This window comes from Lepidochelys olivacea, assembly GCF_965140295.1.
Source record: "Lepidochelys olivacea isolate rLepOli2 genome assembly, chromosome: 1".
Taxonomy (NCBI): domain Eukaryota; kingdom Metazoa; phylum Chordata; order Testudines; family Cheloniidae; genus Lepidochelys; species Lepidochelys olivacea.
This window is the reverse complement of record NC_140411.1, coordinates 294,654,092-294,671,941: the sequence shown is the minus strand read 5'-3', so window position 1 is coordinate 294,671,941 and position 17,850 is coordinate 294,654,092. Positions and strand designations below refer to the sequence as shown.

At 39.7% G+C, this 17,850-nt stretch overlaps 1 protein-coding gene across 3 annotated transcripts in view; it reads left to right on the top strand.

Annotated features, from left to right (window-relative positions):
* SLC16A7 (solute carrier family 16 member 7) overlaps positions 1-17,850 on the top strand; it is a 148,665-nt gene that overhangs the window by 84,234 nt on the left and 46,581 nt on the right. For 2 of the 3 annotated variants that reach the window (XM_084617405.1, XM_084617407.1), the window contains exon 2: positions 4,755-4,993. In XM_084617405.1, coding sequence (XP_084473531.1) covers positions 4,780-4,993 — 214 coding nt within the window. In that variant the 5' untranslated portion in view covers positions 4,755-4,779. Of the gene's footprint in view, positions 1-2,340; positions 2,393-4,754; positions 4,994-17,850 lie in introns of all 3 variants that reach the window. The other variant, XM_084617406.1, reaches the window with a different exon arrangement.

The following is a 17,850-nucleotide window of genomic DNA, read 5'->3' as shown; positions in this document are numbered from 1 at the left end:
GCAGCTACCCCTTTTGCCCCCCGCTGTTGGCGGCCCTTTCGGTAGGGTTCCTATCGGCAGGGCTACTGACAGAGGTGGGGTGGGGGGCAAAAGGGGCAGCGGTGTTAAAGTGCTGCCGTGGCAGTGCTTTAAGGAAGGTCCTTTGCCATGACAGAACTTTAACATCAGCTGTGTACGGGCTGGTACCAGCTTCTTACTAGTACACCGTACTAGCCCACTTTCACCCCTGTTTGTGGATTATGTACTTCCCCTAGCTGAGGAAGCACATCCTGAGTGTCAGAGATTTTGCAGTTGAAATCCTGGATAAGCTGCCACTTGTAATGCTGACAGACCCCAGCTGTTGGACAGGACTGAACCTGAGGCTTTTAGAGCTTAGTGCATGAGCTGCTACTGCATGAGCTAGAAGCCAACTGGCTGCTAGCTAATGCTGTAGAGAAAACTCATTTTGTCTCTCTCTCTAAGTGGTCTCACTGCCACTAGATGGGACAGAACACCACACCCAGAAGGTGTGTGGGTTACACAAGCAATTCTCTTCTTTGAGGCATCTTTGCCAAAATATATTGCAATGCCCAGTGCCCTGAGTAACTGCCCCTAGAATTGGCTGTATTTATAAAGATTAAGACAGAGCACAAATTCTCCTGCTGCTTGCAGCAGCCTCCCTCAAAAGAACCTTCATCACAAAACTAACAAAAATACAACATTTCTTCAAAGACTGAACAGTGTTCACAGGGTAATATAAAGAATGTGTACAAGTATGCCTGACCATGCTATCTGGTGTCTCCTGCCATAACAAGAAATTACCCAAAGCCCAATAAACAACAGTTTATAAAAATATCAGAAAACTGTACTTTCTGCAGAGTTTAAACAAGACTATTATCCTCTGTATTGCAGAAAGTGTAATTCCTGTGCAGTCAATTCTTTTGGACTGGTGCAACCAGCAAGCCACTGATTTTAAATGTGGTAGACATGCCTAGTGATGAACGAGTTTGGGATTAAGGTATATCATTAGATTATTCAAATCACTAAACCTAAAATTTCTTTTTGACTTGGGTCCCAATTCTATAATTTAATCCATGCCAGCAGACCCCTGTACAAATCATTGGGATTTACTCTCCTAAATTATGTAGGTGCTTATGAAAACTGCACCCTTACCACATACTTCACTTAGACAATGATCCTTATCCCTACTCTGTCACTGATTTACTGTGAGACTTTGGCAAGTTATTTATCCTCTCTGTACATTAGTTTCCCCATCTGTAAAAGGGATAACGAGGCATTGTGAAGCTTAATGCACACATTTTTGCAAAGCCCTTTGTTATCCTTGGCTCATCCTACAGGTTTGGAATGCACTGGACACATGCCAAGTATTAATGTTATTGTACCTTAATTAAGGGCAGATTTTTCATGTCCCAACTTCTTTCCACCACAGATGAATGGCTACCTAATCAAACACAAAGGAGTTGCAAGCCTACTTTGGTTTAAAAAAACCTCCCAAACTTAAAAACATTTACTGTTAGATACACATGAAAGCAAAACTGCAACTCACCATAAAACTAGAGTCTCTGTAAACATGAGAAAGACAAACCTTTTCAAAATATTTCTTGACAAGCTGTTGATGGTTCATATTGGCAGTGGGCAACTGCAGAATATTAATAAAGTACTGGGAGAAGAACAATCTGAACATGTTGGTCATGACTGACCGAAAGCTGAAGTGCATGATATCAAGATGCATTATTTTTCTCTAGTTATTGGTCTTAATTTGTCCTCGTTACTGCAATATTTTCTCTTTCTTTCTCTCTTTCTCTCTTTCTCTCTTTCAGTGGCTTTCATTGGCACTAACTTTTGACATTGAACCATCCACAGAGATGGACTGAACTTTTGCCCAGTTGATTTTCTTCGTGGCTAGAAATTAGATTCCAGTGAGCAAAGTGAAATCTAGATAACTGTGCTTAGCACAATAGGGTCCTGGCCCATAGGGGCAAAGAACAGGCAGAGCCAGCCCAACACCTGGTGGAAAAGCCTATGCAATGGATGAATTTCCTGGGGGTTTATGTTTTTGTAGGGTACGAAAACTATATTTGTTCAACTTTTTCTCAGTGATGTGATGGTAGTGATCTTTAAACAGGTATATTTTATTTTTTTAAATGGAGGACTTACTCAGTTTATCACTTTAAATTGTGTTACATTATGGACTTAAAAGTTGATGGTGTATAGACTGCATTGGTATAATTTTAGTTTGGGATAAAATGTTGATACATTAATCTGAAATATCTTCAGATCAAACTGATGAAATATAGGAAAATAGATTCATGTCTGAATTTTTTTAATGTGTATTTGTAGGATCTGTCCAAAAAGTTTGTCAGCAGAGGAAGGAAATTGTGATCAGTGGCAGGTAGGAATCTCCGCAATTACCCTGTAGTACACCCTCTGTTGGTCTACCTATAGGAATGAAGTAGTGTATTTAATGCTAAACTGAGTTTGTTTTCTGGATGCTTAGAAGTGGGATTAATAAATTAGCATGTCTTCTGGATGGCCAGGAGAATTTTTATTTATTTATTTATTTATTATTTTAGCATTTCAGACCCTGATTCAACAAGGCACTTAATCATAGGCGTAAGTGCTTTGCTGAAGTTAAACCTCAACTAGCAATCTATGAGGTTAGAAAAAACTCTTTGTCCCCATTGTCCAAATTCTTTATTTCTTTCAAATAAAGGACCTGATTCTCCTCTCACTCCAGTGTAACTCAGTGGAGTGACATGAAAGTAAAACAGGATAAGTAAGATCAGAATAAGGTCCAAGGTCTTGTCTTGTACTTTGTGTATATTATGTGCTGTATGTTTGTAACAGATACCTATTCCTGCCAAAACCAGGCATGTCTGATGTGATGCAAAAGCCAAATTATTTGGGCTTTTCCAGCTTTGCATAGGAGCCAAATATATTTTTGTTCGATTTAGCTCGTGGAGGTCTGTTATTACAGAGGTGATGTTTACAATCATCTTGGAGAATCTTGGAGTGCTGTGACTTTATGTATGGGCTAGGCTGGTAATAGGTAATCTTAAAGACAACCCTATGTTTTTTTTCTAACATATACTGTATGCATTGCTATGTGCACTTTACTATGGGTGTACTCAAAGCATACTGCAGAGAGATTAATTTAAGCTAACACAGTTCATTTTTTACTTTTTGCTAAAGGTAATCATATCATTGCCACCACTGATACAATTTGCTATGAGAAATCTGAGCAGTCTTTAAGTGGCATGGAAAAAAATCACATGGAGATCCATTGGCAAAAGTATGCATAATGGAAACCTACACATAGTTCTGGGTTCGTAACTTTGGTTGGTGGTACAGAGATGATCACTTGAGCTTAAAACAGAGCTGAAATGCCCAAAAAGGAACAGAAGGAGAGGGTGGAAGCTTTATTGCATGCTCTCTACATGTTCTGGAAATGCACAGAAGTAAACACTGAATGACTGGTGCTCTATGTTTTTAGGGTCGGGAGATGCCTGGTGGGAGGATGGCAGGACTGGGAAGCAGACACTCTATCCAACATGTTCTCCACTGACACAAGTTGATTTCTAAGCAGGATGTGGATGGTCTTAGTGTTCAGATACCAGATGAGCAAAGTATAAACCTTAATTGGACAGGGGGTTGATTTGATTTGTCCATTAATTCTTGGGCTCCATAGTGTTTGCTGGTTGCACCTGTTATCCCTCCCATAAGAGGAACATGAAGTGGTATATCTGTAAGATTTGACTCCTGAAGCTTTCTACAAAATAAAATTATTAGTTGTTAAAAGTTTGAGCCATTTATTCTCTTGGTGAAAAACTTTGCTCTGATATCCTCACAGCAATTGACTTTAAGACTCTGCCACCTATACATGTTCAGAACGCTCTTTGACATCAGTAGGAATTCTGTGTATGTAAGAAAAGCAAAGTATTACAGTCAAGTTCTGTAATGTGCATCTGAAAGAAGCACTGTATTCTTATGAGTTGCAGCATACATCAAAGTATGCCAACAAACCTGTCTGAAAACTTCAAAAATAAACACGTCACAGAATCATAACTTTTTAAAACTTTTATGATGGATACACAGAGAATTTAAATCTGATTTGAAACTTAAAAAAAACCCATTTGCAGATAGTAAAAGTGAAGGAGATTTCAAATAGTGTTCAATTTAATAAAAGCATTTTTGGCAATTTGTTACTTGGTATTATTTCCCAAAGGCTTGTAAACTTTGAGTAGATGTTATTGAAATGGCATTTAGTAACAGTGGATTGCAACTTTTGAATTGAACCATCATTTACTATAGGGGTGAAATCAAGATTTACTTTATATTTTGACACCCGTGTTTGAATTAAAAGGGCAAATCCTTAAGACACTGGAGCTATGTCAGTTCCCACCAGCTGAGAATCTGGCCCAAAATGTCACTTTTCTATAAGTGATTAATTGCTAAATATAACTTCAGTGATTGGAATCAATAATCTGTAACAGTTACAAGGTACTTAATGGGATTCTCTGACTAACTATTGCCAAGTAATTCCCCCCCTCCCTCTAGGGTAGATATGGGTTTAAAGGCAAGTATTCATGCTATGTCATCCCAAGCCTTCTAGTACAATTTGGGAGTTTGTTCTCTATTGTGATTATGATTTATAATCCGTTGCCATTATTATCAATAATATGCATTTGTTAAATTCAGTGTGCTAAAGCAAAAAGGTCGCTATTTGAAACATTATTTCTACTTTTCATTTACAGCCTAGCTTGAAAAGAAAGCCTGACAATGCCGCCAGCAACAACAGCACCACAATACGCACCCCCAGATGGAGGATGGGGCTGGGTTGTGGTCTTTGGGGCTTTTATCTCCATTGGATTTTCCTATGCATTCCCAAAAGCCATCACAGTGTTCTTCAAGGAAATTCAGGAGATCTTCCACACATCATATAGTGAGATAGCTTGGATATCATCGATTATGTTGGCTGTTATGTATGCAGGAGGTAAGGCATTTGAGAAACTAACAAATGGTATAGCTCTTTAGCGTTTTGTGTAGTCTTAAATAATGTAAAGTTAATTCCTGTTGCCTGCTTACACACTCACTCACCATACCCTGACTTATGGCATAGCTGTATCTACTCCACAGTTAAGGTTGCATCTATGTTTCCATCATGAACCCAATTATTTCACCAACCCCTGATCCTTTCTTAAATCTAAAAAGTAATATATGTCAGGGTTGGGTCTGGAACCAAGGTAAAGTTGTTCTACTATATTTGTCCATAACTGGACAAAAGGTTCCAACTTTGTCACTTTTTAGCCAAAAATACCTCCAAAAATCAATCACTCAATCAATCACACTAAAAACCATGCGCATAAAGGAGGGCAATAAAATTTAGTCTACCTGATTCATTGGTTCATCTAGTTCAAATGTAGGGCTTGATATTGCCAGGTGCTGAGCACTACAATGGGGTGCTGAGTGCTCTCATCTGCCAATGATGCTCAGGGCCTCAAAGTGTTCCCAGTACCAAACATTAGTTGATTGCACTTACATTTAGAAAATTCTGATATTACTATCAAGTTTATGAGGCTAGCTGGCCCTCTGTTCCCCCTGTGGTCTCTCTGAGGGCACTTCCCCTGAGGTGTTAGACCTCTTGCCCTTACCTGTTTTGGATGGAATCTCATGATTATTCCACTCTTAGGCCAAGATCCAGAGCAGTCCCCATGTATACCAGCTGCTTATCACCCTGCAGGTCCTACTGGGTTTCCGGCACCTCCATTTCCTCCCTTTGAGAATGGAATGGACAGTGAATAAATATTCCAAGACACCATGTTCTTGAAAACAAACAAATAACTGTATTTAAGATTAGAAAAAGGTAATTATACATTAGGAAAAAAAGGACTAAAAATAAAACTTGTACACATGCCTATCTTATCTAAAGAACTACCATCCCATAATGGCACCCCTGTGGGTTGCTCTGTCTGAGTATCTCTCCACACCCTGGAGAGTGTGTTTTAAAACCCTGACTGGTTTCTTCACTCTCTTGGAGGCTTCTTTAAGTGCTAGTGGTCTTGGCCTTCCCAATCAAACCGCTACTGTAGGCTGTCCAGGGGACTAGTTCAGGGTTATCAGGGCCAGTAATTCTGGTATTGTCATTTAATGGCAATGGAAGCTGATAGGTGACTATCATAAGACATCTCCTCCTTTGTGTCTGGAATGTTCAGGATGGTTCTCTGTTGGGAAACACTTAGTCAAAATATATTTGCCCTGAAAATAGGCCAGAGGCAGATTAAGATATAGTATTCATAATTATTAAAGAGCACCCACATATTTCTCACAAGTGACACCTGAATAGTAATACAGCATGGTAATATCAGGCCCAATAAACTTAAAAAGTGATTGCTGGAGAGATACACTTTCATGTTTAACAAAGTAAGCTCCTAGTCCTTTTCCTTACAGATGTAGACCTCACAGCCTCTGGCCTGGGATGTTCAGGGGCAGTGCTAGGGCAGGAGATGGAGTATAGTCCTTTGTACCAGGCCTATTCTGGGCAAGGCTAGAGGCTCCTGTATTAGCCCCTGCTCCATGCAGAATCTGGGAGGTGCAAAAGTGTCTTAAAGCCATTTTTGCTTCCCTTTCCTCTTAGCTGTGCCTTCTGTCCTGGGCCTCCTGAGGGCGTGGAGTCTAACTGTTTGTAACATGCCCCTCTAATCACTGCAAAGTTTTGTAAAGGCAGATTTGTCCTGCAACCTTAAGTAAGTGTTTTGTTGCCTGGGATTAATGTTTAATTTACACAACCATCCATATAATCTCTCAGTTTGGCCCTTAATTATTAATAATTTGAATGCTAATTATATAATATTCAACAATGGAAGAGTTCATTTTAGGAGACCACAAAACAGAAAGAGTTTGTTTATGATACTTGTTAGGGGGCTTATTCCTTCACCCACTTACTTCCCTGGTCCTTCTCGCATGAACAGAGAGCAACAATATCCGAAGTCCAAAGGTGCAAACAATTCGACGTTTATTAGGGTGAACTTCCAGCAAGCATGATTTCAGTTTCCTTCCTTAGTGTCCCCCTTCCCAGCTCCGACACCACAGAGCCTTACCTGTGTCCCTGTTCCCATTCCCCCGCCTTAGCAAAACATGATTCCAATTTCCCCACCCCATTCCGTTCCCATTCCCTCTCTTAGCAAAACATGATTCCAATTCTCCATCCCCATTCCCTGTTCCCATTCCCCCCCCTTACTTCCTGATTGACTGCAGACTATATAGTAAAACTTGAGTTCTGCTTAGCTATACCTTAACCAATCATTTTCCTGAAATTTAACTAACCAATCCTAACATATTGTAACTTGATTATGTAACCAATTATATCCCACCACCTTAATTAGTTTACACCCAGCAAAATTAATTATACAGCAGACAGAAACAATCACAGAACCAGACAGAGACCATGCAAATAAACAATAGCAAAGTGGGAACTATAATGACAAAACAACACAGAAGTGAGGATTTCACATCCCAGCTATTGATAAGTGAGTTCTTGCCAGACAGGATGCTATCAAACTAAGTTTCCTTTTACATCTTCTAGGCACTTCCCTTTCTCTGGAGGCGATAGGCATTATCAGGACAGGATTGTATTCCTAACAGCCCAATAGCACCTTATTTCAATGTGACTAGTTTGGAATGTGAGGATGTGACCGTTCGCTTCCCAGCTTATGGCTGCCTCTGCTGCTTAGCCTAAGCACAGGGCCTCAGTCTGCCACAGTAAGGGAAGGCTCTTACACCAGCAGACAGTGATTTTGATGGTTTCTTTTATACCTCTATAACTAGCCAAGTGATAAGAATACACCTATATTCTTAGAATATAGGCCTTTACAGACAGGCCTGAATTTCTATATCCTAACAATACTACCTATTTTTTATTTAGTATTTCTTTAAATCCAGTGTCCAACAACCTGATAATTTGCCATTCAGTCTAGACTAACCAACGTATACCTCAGTCAATGTAAATAACATTAGTACAAGAAAACTGTGTAAAGTTATTTTGATGTCTTATTACAATGCTAACTGTGAGCAACCCTGCCCAACATAAACTTTCTTTGAAGCCACAGCTACTGTATAACTGCTTCCTAAAAAATAAGCCATTTAGACAATCACTGGAAGAATATGAAATAGGCAAGAAAAACATTTGAGAAGGAAATCATTCTATTGTTTTTCCTTTCTGGATATGGCTATGTTTGCATTCTAGCATTTGATGTACTGTAATCTGAAATAAGTAGGAGGTACAAGCTGCACTGTTTACTATGAAGTGCACTAGGTATATCTAAAATGTTACTGGTACACTTTGTTCAGCATACTGCTAATTGAGGTAACCTGAAAAAAATCTTCTTAAGATCTGACATACTCATTATGGCTTAGCATTCTGCCTACTAATCATCTCAGTGGGGTCTTTGAGTAAGTTTGAATCTATTCAGAGGTTCTTTGCTTAGGGGCTGCACCCTCTTGCAGTAATTAGATGGCATCTGTGTCTCAGTAACAAGATATTAACTTACCTTTCAATGTTTGAAAAAAAATGAAAGTAATAAAAGACATCCAGTAAGGAGCTAAAAGAATGTTAATTATATTTATCACTTACTTCATACTTAGAATAAATGGCATTAAATTGCAGCAGACCATCTGGCAATCCGTATGGTCTCCTGGAGTCCTGGTGAATTCCAGCAAAAAGGTCAAGCACAGTGTTCACCCTGTTAGGAAAGCACTAAGCAGAGGTGGCAAATAGTATAAATTAAATCAATATGAAACCCTTTTCCCCTCTCAATCCGATATAATGCACACTTGTATGCTTTTAACAATGAGCACATATATTGTGTTTCTTTTTAGTTAGTAAGTTATTTTCTGTTTGTTCAAGTTGATTAAATTGCCAACTCTGAAAACAATGTCTTCTGTGTGATCATCATGGTACATGGACAATGGGCAGCCAGTGGCAGTGAGAGCTCCCCATATTGTTCAGCCTGTGCAGACTGAATCATTCTCTTTGGAGAGGAGCAGTAATTCAGTCGCCATGGCAACTCATTCTTCTGCCTCTCTTGAGCAGAAACTGTCAATTGTGTTAAATTAAAGGTGATGGTTTTGTGATGGATTCCTGATCACAAGGGACTGAGATTGAGACCACCAAACTTATTTTACTGGAGGCCAAGACACAGGATGTTGTAGGGTTTATGTGTCAGTAGCTATAATGCAACTTATTTCTATCTACCTACCTACTTTTATATTTATATAACTATAGATAAATATATTAAACTTTGCTCTCTATTTATTTCATAAATTCACTTTTTACTTTACACAGCATTAACTGCCAAAAAGTGGCTGCAGTAAAACAGAAGGCTTCCTCCAAATGGTTGCCTTCTTAGGGGTCAATCTACTTCCCATTAAAGTCAATGGAAAGATTCTCATTGTCTGCAATAGAAGTTTGATAGGTCCCTTCGTGACAACTATGAAGCCAGTTCCATGTGACAGCTCAGTACACCCCAGACAAGTCTGACCCAATGTGTTAGTTTTCCTTGGGAAATAATATTTGTTTTTGCTATTAGATTCTGCTTTGCTACTGTTTTTTTTTTTCAGTGATAAGTTCCATGGTGGCCCAATAATGACTATTTAGGGTTCAGCACAGCACAATGAAACATTTCTCTCAAAGAAAAGTGTTTTGGTATTTTATGGTTGTAATAGATAAATAAATAAATAAAAGTATGGCCATTTCTATGTACAACTTCAAAGTCCCCTTCCATTATTTGATAACTTTTCACAAGAAAACAGACAATACTATTGAGAGTAAGACAAAATGGTATCACATCTTTATTAATTAAAATATTCTTCCATCCCCACTCCCCACAGGTACTGGCACTACTTAAAATTAAAGACCCACAGGCATGATAGAAAGGAATTGCAATAGATCATGGTGTCCTAGCCCAAACCAGAGTGGTGCTAAGTGCCCTTAACTCCCATTGTCTCAACTTCTACTTCAAAGGGAGTTGAAAGATCAGCATTTAGCAGGACTGAATCCCTTGAAGAGTTGCCCTAGTTCATCCAGAGAAGGATCCATTTCCATTCTAAGTGAAGTAATTTTTCGAAATAGATCATTTAAAAAGCACTTTATGATCCTTCTGGATGAAAGATGCTATAGAAACTTAAGTAATAATTGTGACAATTTCACACTAGATGAGCTCTGACAGTGGACAAAAAGTACAGTAGTTCACTTTTCTCATCTCTCTTTTCCCCATGTCTTAAGATATGTATGTTTTAGGTTACTTATTTTTATATAGCATCAAATTCTGAAAAGGTTTGTTCAGATGACAATTCAAAAATAACCTACAGACAAGTGCTCATCGTGTCTTTGTCAAATATTAATTGGGAAAATAACTTTTCATATGGTATGTTCAAAATAATTGCAATTTTACCTCAGTGGGTGTTTCAGTGATATTGCTGTGAAGACGAAATGGCATGCTCTATGGAAATGACAGTTTGCAAAATCCATGTAACACAAACAACAGATGACTGCATTTTTAACTTTTACACTAGTAATAGGTCCCTGTGATTTTTCTGTTGAAGTACTGAGAGGTTTTTCCTGATTTTTATAGAGCTTGGCACACAAATCTGAGTGGATGTGAAGAAGGTGATTGAGAAACTTTCCTGTTCTGACCTATATCCCTTGTTGTGAGGGACAAACCTATATTCCCCACCAGAATATGCAAAGTGTTGAATTTTAATAACCTAATTTAAAGTGTCATTGAAAACAGAATGTATCAACTTTCCAAATGCCTCATGGGCATGAGGGAATAGTTCACATTTAGTTTAAAATATATGTACAACATCTATGTCAAGTTAATTTGAGACTGCAGATAAAGGAAAGGGAGTCATAATGAGCTGACACAAGAACAGAGAATTGTGAATCTCATTAACAAACTGAGACAAATACAAGAAAAGAAGTTTCAAGAGTAACAAAAATAGTATAAACTTACAGTAGCTTAATTTTAAAAAAAAGACTTGCAGACAATGAGAAGCCTGAAAAATCCTTCATAGGCCAGTATAACCTCTTCTTCCTATGCCACTTCCAAGACTTTGCTAATAAGATTGAGGGTGTACTCTGTAGGACAGTTTTCTAAGTACTGTCATAGCAATCCTCCTCCGAAATCCTCAAGCTTTCCTAATGCACAGAAAACACTTATTTAACTGGACGCAGGAAGAAAGATGCAAAAAGGGCCCTCACTGGTGACTTTTTTAATGTTGCTGTTTTCAGACTACTCTAAACATGTGGATGAGCTCAGTCTACTATTTTTCCTTTCTTGTCAGTCTTCATGTTGGGCTCAGATTCAATAATAATAATTTCTCCCTGGGGTCGCTTGAGCTTCCCCTGGGAAGCCAGCCCCACAGTTAGGAATATGCTGCTATGGAGAGAAATACCATTTGATTTCATATTATAATGTTATAATTATAAGTATTATAATGTTTACCATAATTCTAAATAATTGCTTTAGAAACATTAAAATGTCACAAAACTATCTCCCCCGCAACCCTCCTTCCCCCAAATTTGTGATAAATGACAATATAGTGTATACCATAAAATATATTTTCAAGTTAAATTCTTTACGTGGCATGCATTATTCAAACCACTCACATTTAAATACATCCATGTAACATGAATTATTTTATTTATCATTCAGCAGAGCAACTACTTTAATCTCTAACCAGTTTTACTTGCTTTATATTTTTTTCTTTTTTTTTTTTAAAGCTGGGCACTTATATCAGCAAAGCGCTAATACTATCAGTGTTGCTATCCAAAAATAAAGATTCTTTATTCCTGCCCCAAGTTTTTCGGAGTAACCAGTCACTGAAAAACAATAATAAATAGAATACACCATAAAGTACAGTCTCTGAGGGACTAAAACCTTTGGTTTGTTTAAGATAGATATCAAGGGACAAATTTTGTCCTTTGATATGTGCATTCAACTTGTAAAGCATGCTTACTTTGTGTGTACTAATAATATTGGATTAGTTCCCACAATGGTTCATCATATCAAGGATCATACAATGCTTATATTTATGATAAGTGTGTCATAGGACTCAAAAGGTCAAGAAACAATGGTGTAGCACATATGGAATCCTGAGATACTTAGGCAGACACCCAAGAAAGTACAATGGGGAAGGAAAAGTCTATCTAGTCCTGCTGTGTATACTATTGTAATCATATTGCCACACTAAATGAAATAATAAACTTAATGTTTTACAATGTACCTATTATAAAGCATAACTATTCCATTGTTTTGGAATTAGAAAGAAATATTTGTCTGTTTATTTTTCAAGCGTATATTCCAGTGGAACAGAGTTGAATAGAGGCTCATTTGTAAGATATTTCCAAGTCAGAGTCAAATAGCAGTTATTATTCAGAAGAATCCTACTGTAGTTCATAAATATATGTGGTTGATAGTGGAAACAAGTAGATTATGGACTTATTAGCGAGAGATGGGTACTGATCCTAAGGGAACTCCAAAATACAAACAATGAGACAGTGTTGACCTGGGTTCTGAGACTAATGTATCAGTTAATTTAATTAACTAGTTTTCAAGCTCTGTGGGGAGGTCACATGCAGTATCTACTGCAAAAGGTTTCTCTATTCAATCAAAACCTTCTTGTGTCGTTTATTTAGTACTCTGTTAATTTTAAATTCACCTTTGCCAAACGATCAATTATAACTGCTTATTTAAAAGCAAATTTTGCATTTTTTTCCCTCTCAGAATTTCAGGAGTAACAGGGAACATGACCAGTCCCCCCTCCTCCCCCCACTAATTTTGGCAAGCTATTTTTTTTCCCAAAGTCAAAAACCAGTGAAGCAGTTGCACTACAGATTTGCATTAAGTTTATTCAGATGAGGAAATATTTCTTCTAGCTATATTAGCTTTGACAAGCAGATCAAAGAATGTGATTAAACTAGACGACTTTGTTGTGAAAAAAGATGTTGATTTCTTCACTTAATTCTAACACCCCTTACAACAGCTTCCCTCCTGATAACATCTGCGAGCAACATGCTCTGTTCTGATATCTCTGTATAAAACTTTGAAGTGATTATAATCAAATGCATTGATTTTACAAAATTTACAATTTAATTGTTCTCTTTAAATTCCCGCTATTATGATGGTTTATATTACATTACCAATAGAGACCCCAATTGATATCAGGGCCTCATTGTGCTAGGTGCTGTACGCTAAAAGACAGACCCGTCCCCAAAGACCTTACAATCTAAGTAGGACAAGACAGACGCAGGGGTAGAAAGGAAGTATTATTATACCCATTTTACAGATAGGGAACTGAGGCAGAGATTAAATGGCGCAAGGTGCCACAGGAAATCTGTGGCAGAACAATGGTTTAACCCAAATCTCCTGAGTCACAAAGTTTTGTCAGCATAGCTACATCAGTTAGGGGTATGATGAGATGTGATTTGTGACTGACATCATTGTGCTGGAAAAAGCCCCTTGGGTAGAAGCTGTTATACTGGTAAAACTGCACTTTTGCTGGTATATCTTATTTTGGCTGGGGAGCTGGAATAAGCTATACCAGCACAAATGCAGTTTTGGTAGTATAAGCTGTATCCACCATAGGAACAGTTTGCTGAGACAGCATATGAGTATAGCTATGCTGGCGAAGCTTTCCAAGTGTAGACCTGACCCTGGTCTAGTACCTTATCCACAAGACCAACTTTTCGCACTGTGAAGTTCTGCACACATTGTTAGCAAGCAGAGCTTCTGGTGCATTAAACAATAATCAAATATGGTATTTGATACTACATTTTGTATCCTGCATATCATTTAACAATGTTTCTCTGTCAATGCCACAGCTTTATCAATTGTGAGACCAGTTGTGGTGCCATTACAATTTGCTAGCGCTCATAAAGTTATCCACTTATATACATTTTTTTTTGCTGAAGTTGTTCACTGAGCAGTTGTTCTTTACAAATATAATTTCCCTTAATATAGCTTGCCTAAATCACATCACCCACTAAATAATATCTCAACTGGATGTATTTCCTGATTAATCCAAATGAACTGCCAAGTTTACACTCTTTTGTAGTTGATTGATCAACTGAAGCTTGAAATCTGTGGATCTGTCATCAGTTCTTCTGCTTACTGTGTGCTTTAAAAGTTGAATATACTTCAGTTTTTTTGCAGCAGGTCCCCAGGCATTTCCCTGTAAAAGTCACTATCCGCTGGCCATATTAACTCTTCTCTGACGGTATGAGGCACCCTACGTTTTGCAGTTCTGTGTGTCGCCTTCTTTGCCTTTCCAGAAACAGGAATGGATTGAGTGAACATTTTCTTCCTTTATAAGAATAAGCTTTTTACCTCTGTGGAAATACTAATTTGACTTGGATTTTATCTCCACCTTGTATATTCCTTAATGCTAGAATGTGTTTGGCCCTTAAGCATGTGAACAATAGAGGAAGGCATAATGAATTTCCTCACCATACCCAGTCTGCATAAGAGCCAGACACCATAGACCAGAGGTGGGAAAACTACAGCCTACGGCTCACGGCCCACATCCGGCCTGCGGAACCCTCCTGCCCAGCCCCTGTTCTCCTGGCCCAAGAGACTAGCCCTCGGCCCCTCCCCTGCTGTTCCCCCTCCCCCGCAGCCTCAGCTCATTGCACTGCTCACTGCTCTGGGCAGCAGAGCTGTGAGCTCTTGCTGGGCAGTGCAGCTGCAGAGCCGCAGCCTGACCTGGTGCTCTGTGCTGCATGGTGGCGTGGCTGGCTCCAGCTGGGCGGCGCAGCTGCCTGTCCTGGTGCTCTGGGCGGTGCTGCTGTAGCGCCATCAGCCACCGTTGCTCCAGGCAGCACGGTAAGGGGGCAGGGAGGAGGGGCGGGAGGTTGGATAGAGGGCGGGGAAGTTCGGGGTGGTGGTCAGGGGCAGGGGTGTGGATACAGGGTGGGGAGGGGTGGTCAGAGGGCAGAGAATGGGGGTTGAATGGGGGCAGGTGTCCTGGGGGTGGGAGGCAGGAATGAGAGGAGGGGTTGGATGGGACAGCGGGGGGCAGTCAGGGGCAGGGGTTCCAGGGACAGGGAGCGGGGCGGGGAGTAGGGGGTGCATGGGGCAGGAGTCCCAGGGGGGCCATCAGGAGACAAGGGGGGTTGGATGGGGCAGGAGACCCGAGGAGGAGGGCATCAGGAGGCGAGAAGCAGTGGGGGGTCGGATAGGAGATGGGGTCCGGGCCACGCCTGGCTGTTTGGGGCGGCACAGCCTCCCCTAACCGGCTCTCCATACAATTTCAGAAACCCGGTGTGGCCCTTGGGCCAAAATGTTTGCCCACCCCTGCCATAGTCTCTGTGACCAGGGGAGCACAGGGATTGCTCCCTATTTTCCAAGGGGCACACATTGCCCTAAATGGTCAGAGAGAAAGTGGCACAGCCCTTTTGCAATGGCCTGCTTGGCAGGATTGGCACAAGTGAGAGAATGAGCTTGAAGCGGTGTAGCTGTGGGTGTGCCCTCCCCAGGTGTAGGAGAAATCAAGGAAGCATTTTGTCTCCTCAAGGTAGAATCCCTCCCTGAACTTCTCCCAGGGTGGTTTTGCTCTGAACTACTCCTTCAGTTGGTCTGTGCCTAAACGGCACAATTAATCCCTGCAGCCACATTTTTCAAACGTGAATGTCTAATGTTAAGCATCTTAAATTGATGTTTACACATCTAATTAAAATGGTTCTGATTTTCACAGGTGCTATGATTTAATTCCCTAATTGCTGCACAGAGATGCTATTTGTAGAGATATTAGAGAATTCCTTTGCAGAAACCAGGCAGTTTAGGAGGGAATGGAGACACCATAATTTCTATGCTGGAGATGGGAGTGAACTGCATAAAGTTTTAAAGGTAGAAAAGAACAAACATAGCTTTATTATGGTGAGACTACGGTCCTTGTTTGCTTTCTGGACCTCTGCCCAGCAAAGAGCAGTAAAAGGAAAGAACCAACACTGGGATATAAATACTCTATTGATGGTGAGTCTGGCTGTGTGCTATGTTTGATGAATCTGCAGGTGATTGTCAAATTGAAACCTATGCATTCTGGGATATTTAGTGCTGGGTGGATAAAAATCAATTAAAAATAAATTAGATGTTTTTGTTTGTTGAAATGGGATTTTTTAAAATTTAAGTTAAATACGGGTTTAGTTTTTAAAAAATAAAACTATTTTAAAATTAACTTGGAAATTCACAACCCATGTTAAGGCCTAAACTTCTTATAGTATATTAAAATAATTTAAATTAAATACAAAAATAATATTAAGTAGTCCTTGTTTGCCACCAAGTTTTCCCACATTTCCCATCTGTCCTAGAGCTAATGAAGAGCTCTGTGAGGCTTGGAAGTTTCTCTCTTTCACCAACAGAAGTTGATCCAGTAAAAGATATTACCTCACCGACCTTGTCTCTCTAATATCCTGGGACCAACACTGCTACAGCTACAACAACCAAGTTTTAAAGTCAAACCACTGAACTGGTGGAAGTCATCAGCTAAGTGCCTGGAGCCAGAGCTCATTAGTGCTAAATCAGCTTTAGAAAGCAATGGCCTCTTCTGAGTTATAAAGAGAATATTTTCTTCATTTCATCTCAGTAATGTAGTTCAGTTCAATGTCTAGTTAATTCAAAGATAAGAAACCAATTGGGAATTGAAGAAAGCAAGAATCTATGAATAAAAACTAGATGTGAGAGGATGAGGTCCTCTAGTTCTGAAATCTTGAAGGACATAGTGACCAGAAACAATCATTTTCCTTCACTAACAACAGATAATCCTTCCTTTGTTCAGTAAATGAGTTCATTTTAAATACACAGCAAGTATCAGGGCTGGCCTTACCATGAGGCCAACTGAGGCGGCTGCCTCAGGTGCCAGACTGTGGGGGGCTACCACTAGGACCCAGAGTGTAGAAAATGGTGTCTGCTGCTGGTGCATATGTATTCTCTCTGCTCTAGATGCACAGAGATGGTGGAGTGCTGTGCTGGAGGAAGGAGGGCTTAGTGTCATGACATACTGTTTGAAATAAATGTTGTAAGCAAGAGACTCCAAGGTATTGACCTTGATCTATCTGGAGCAATGGAACAACTGGACAAAGCAAAGTCATACCTACAGTCTTACCGGTCAGATGAGGGATTTCAAAACGTTCTGAAGAGTGCACAGAAGTTAGCAGAGGAACTTCACACTGAAGCTATTTTCCCACCCATTCAAGAATACAAGTCACTGAAGAAGACAACATTTTGATTACGAGGCATGAGATAATCCCATAAGAGACCCCAAACAACAATTCAAAGTTGAATTCTTTAACCAGGTGCTAGATTATGCAATACAGTCAGTTGAAGAACGTTTCATGTAGCTCAAGGAACACAGCAGTGTATTTGGGATGTTGTATGATATTCCAAAACTCCTCATTATACCTGAAGAAGACCTACACCAGCAATGCAGGGCACTAGTGACAGGGTTGACACATGATGACATGCGCGATATTGATGCGAGTGATTTAGGTGATGAACTAAAAGCCCTTTCAAGATACATTTCAGCAGGATCAAATCCAAAGGCTGTTCTGAAATATATGTGCACAAATAAGATGACCACCCTCTTTCCAAATGCTTTTGTTGCTCTGCGCATACTTCTAACACTTCCTGTAACAGTTGCCAGTGGAGAATGCAGCTTCTCCAAGCTGAAGTTAATAAAAACGCTCCACAATGAGACAGGAGAGGCTGGTCGGCCTTGCAACCATCTCAGTAGAGCATGAGCTGGCCCAGACTGTGGACCTTCAGGAAGCAGTTCAAATCTTTGCAACCAAAAAGGCAC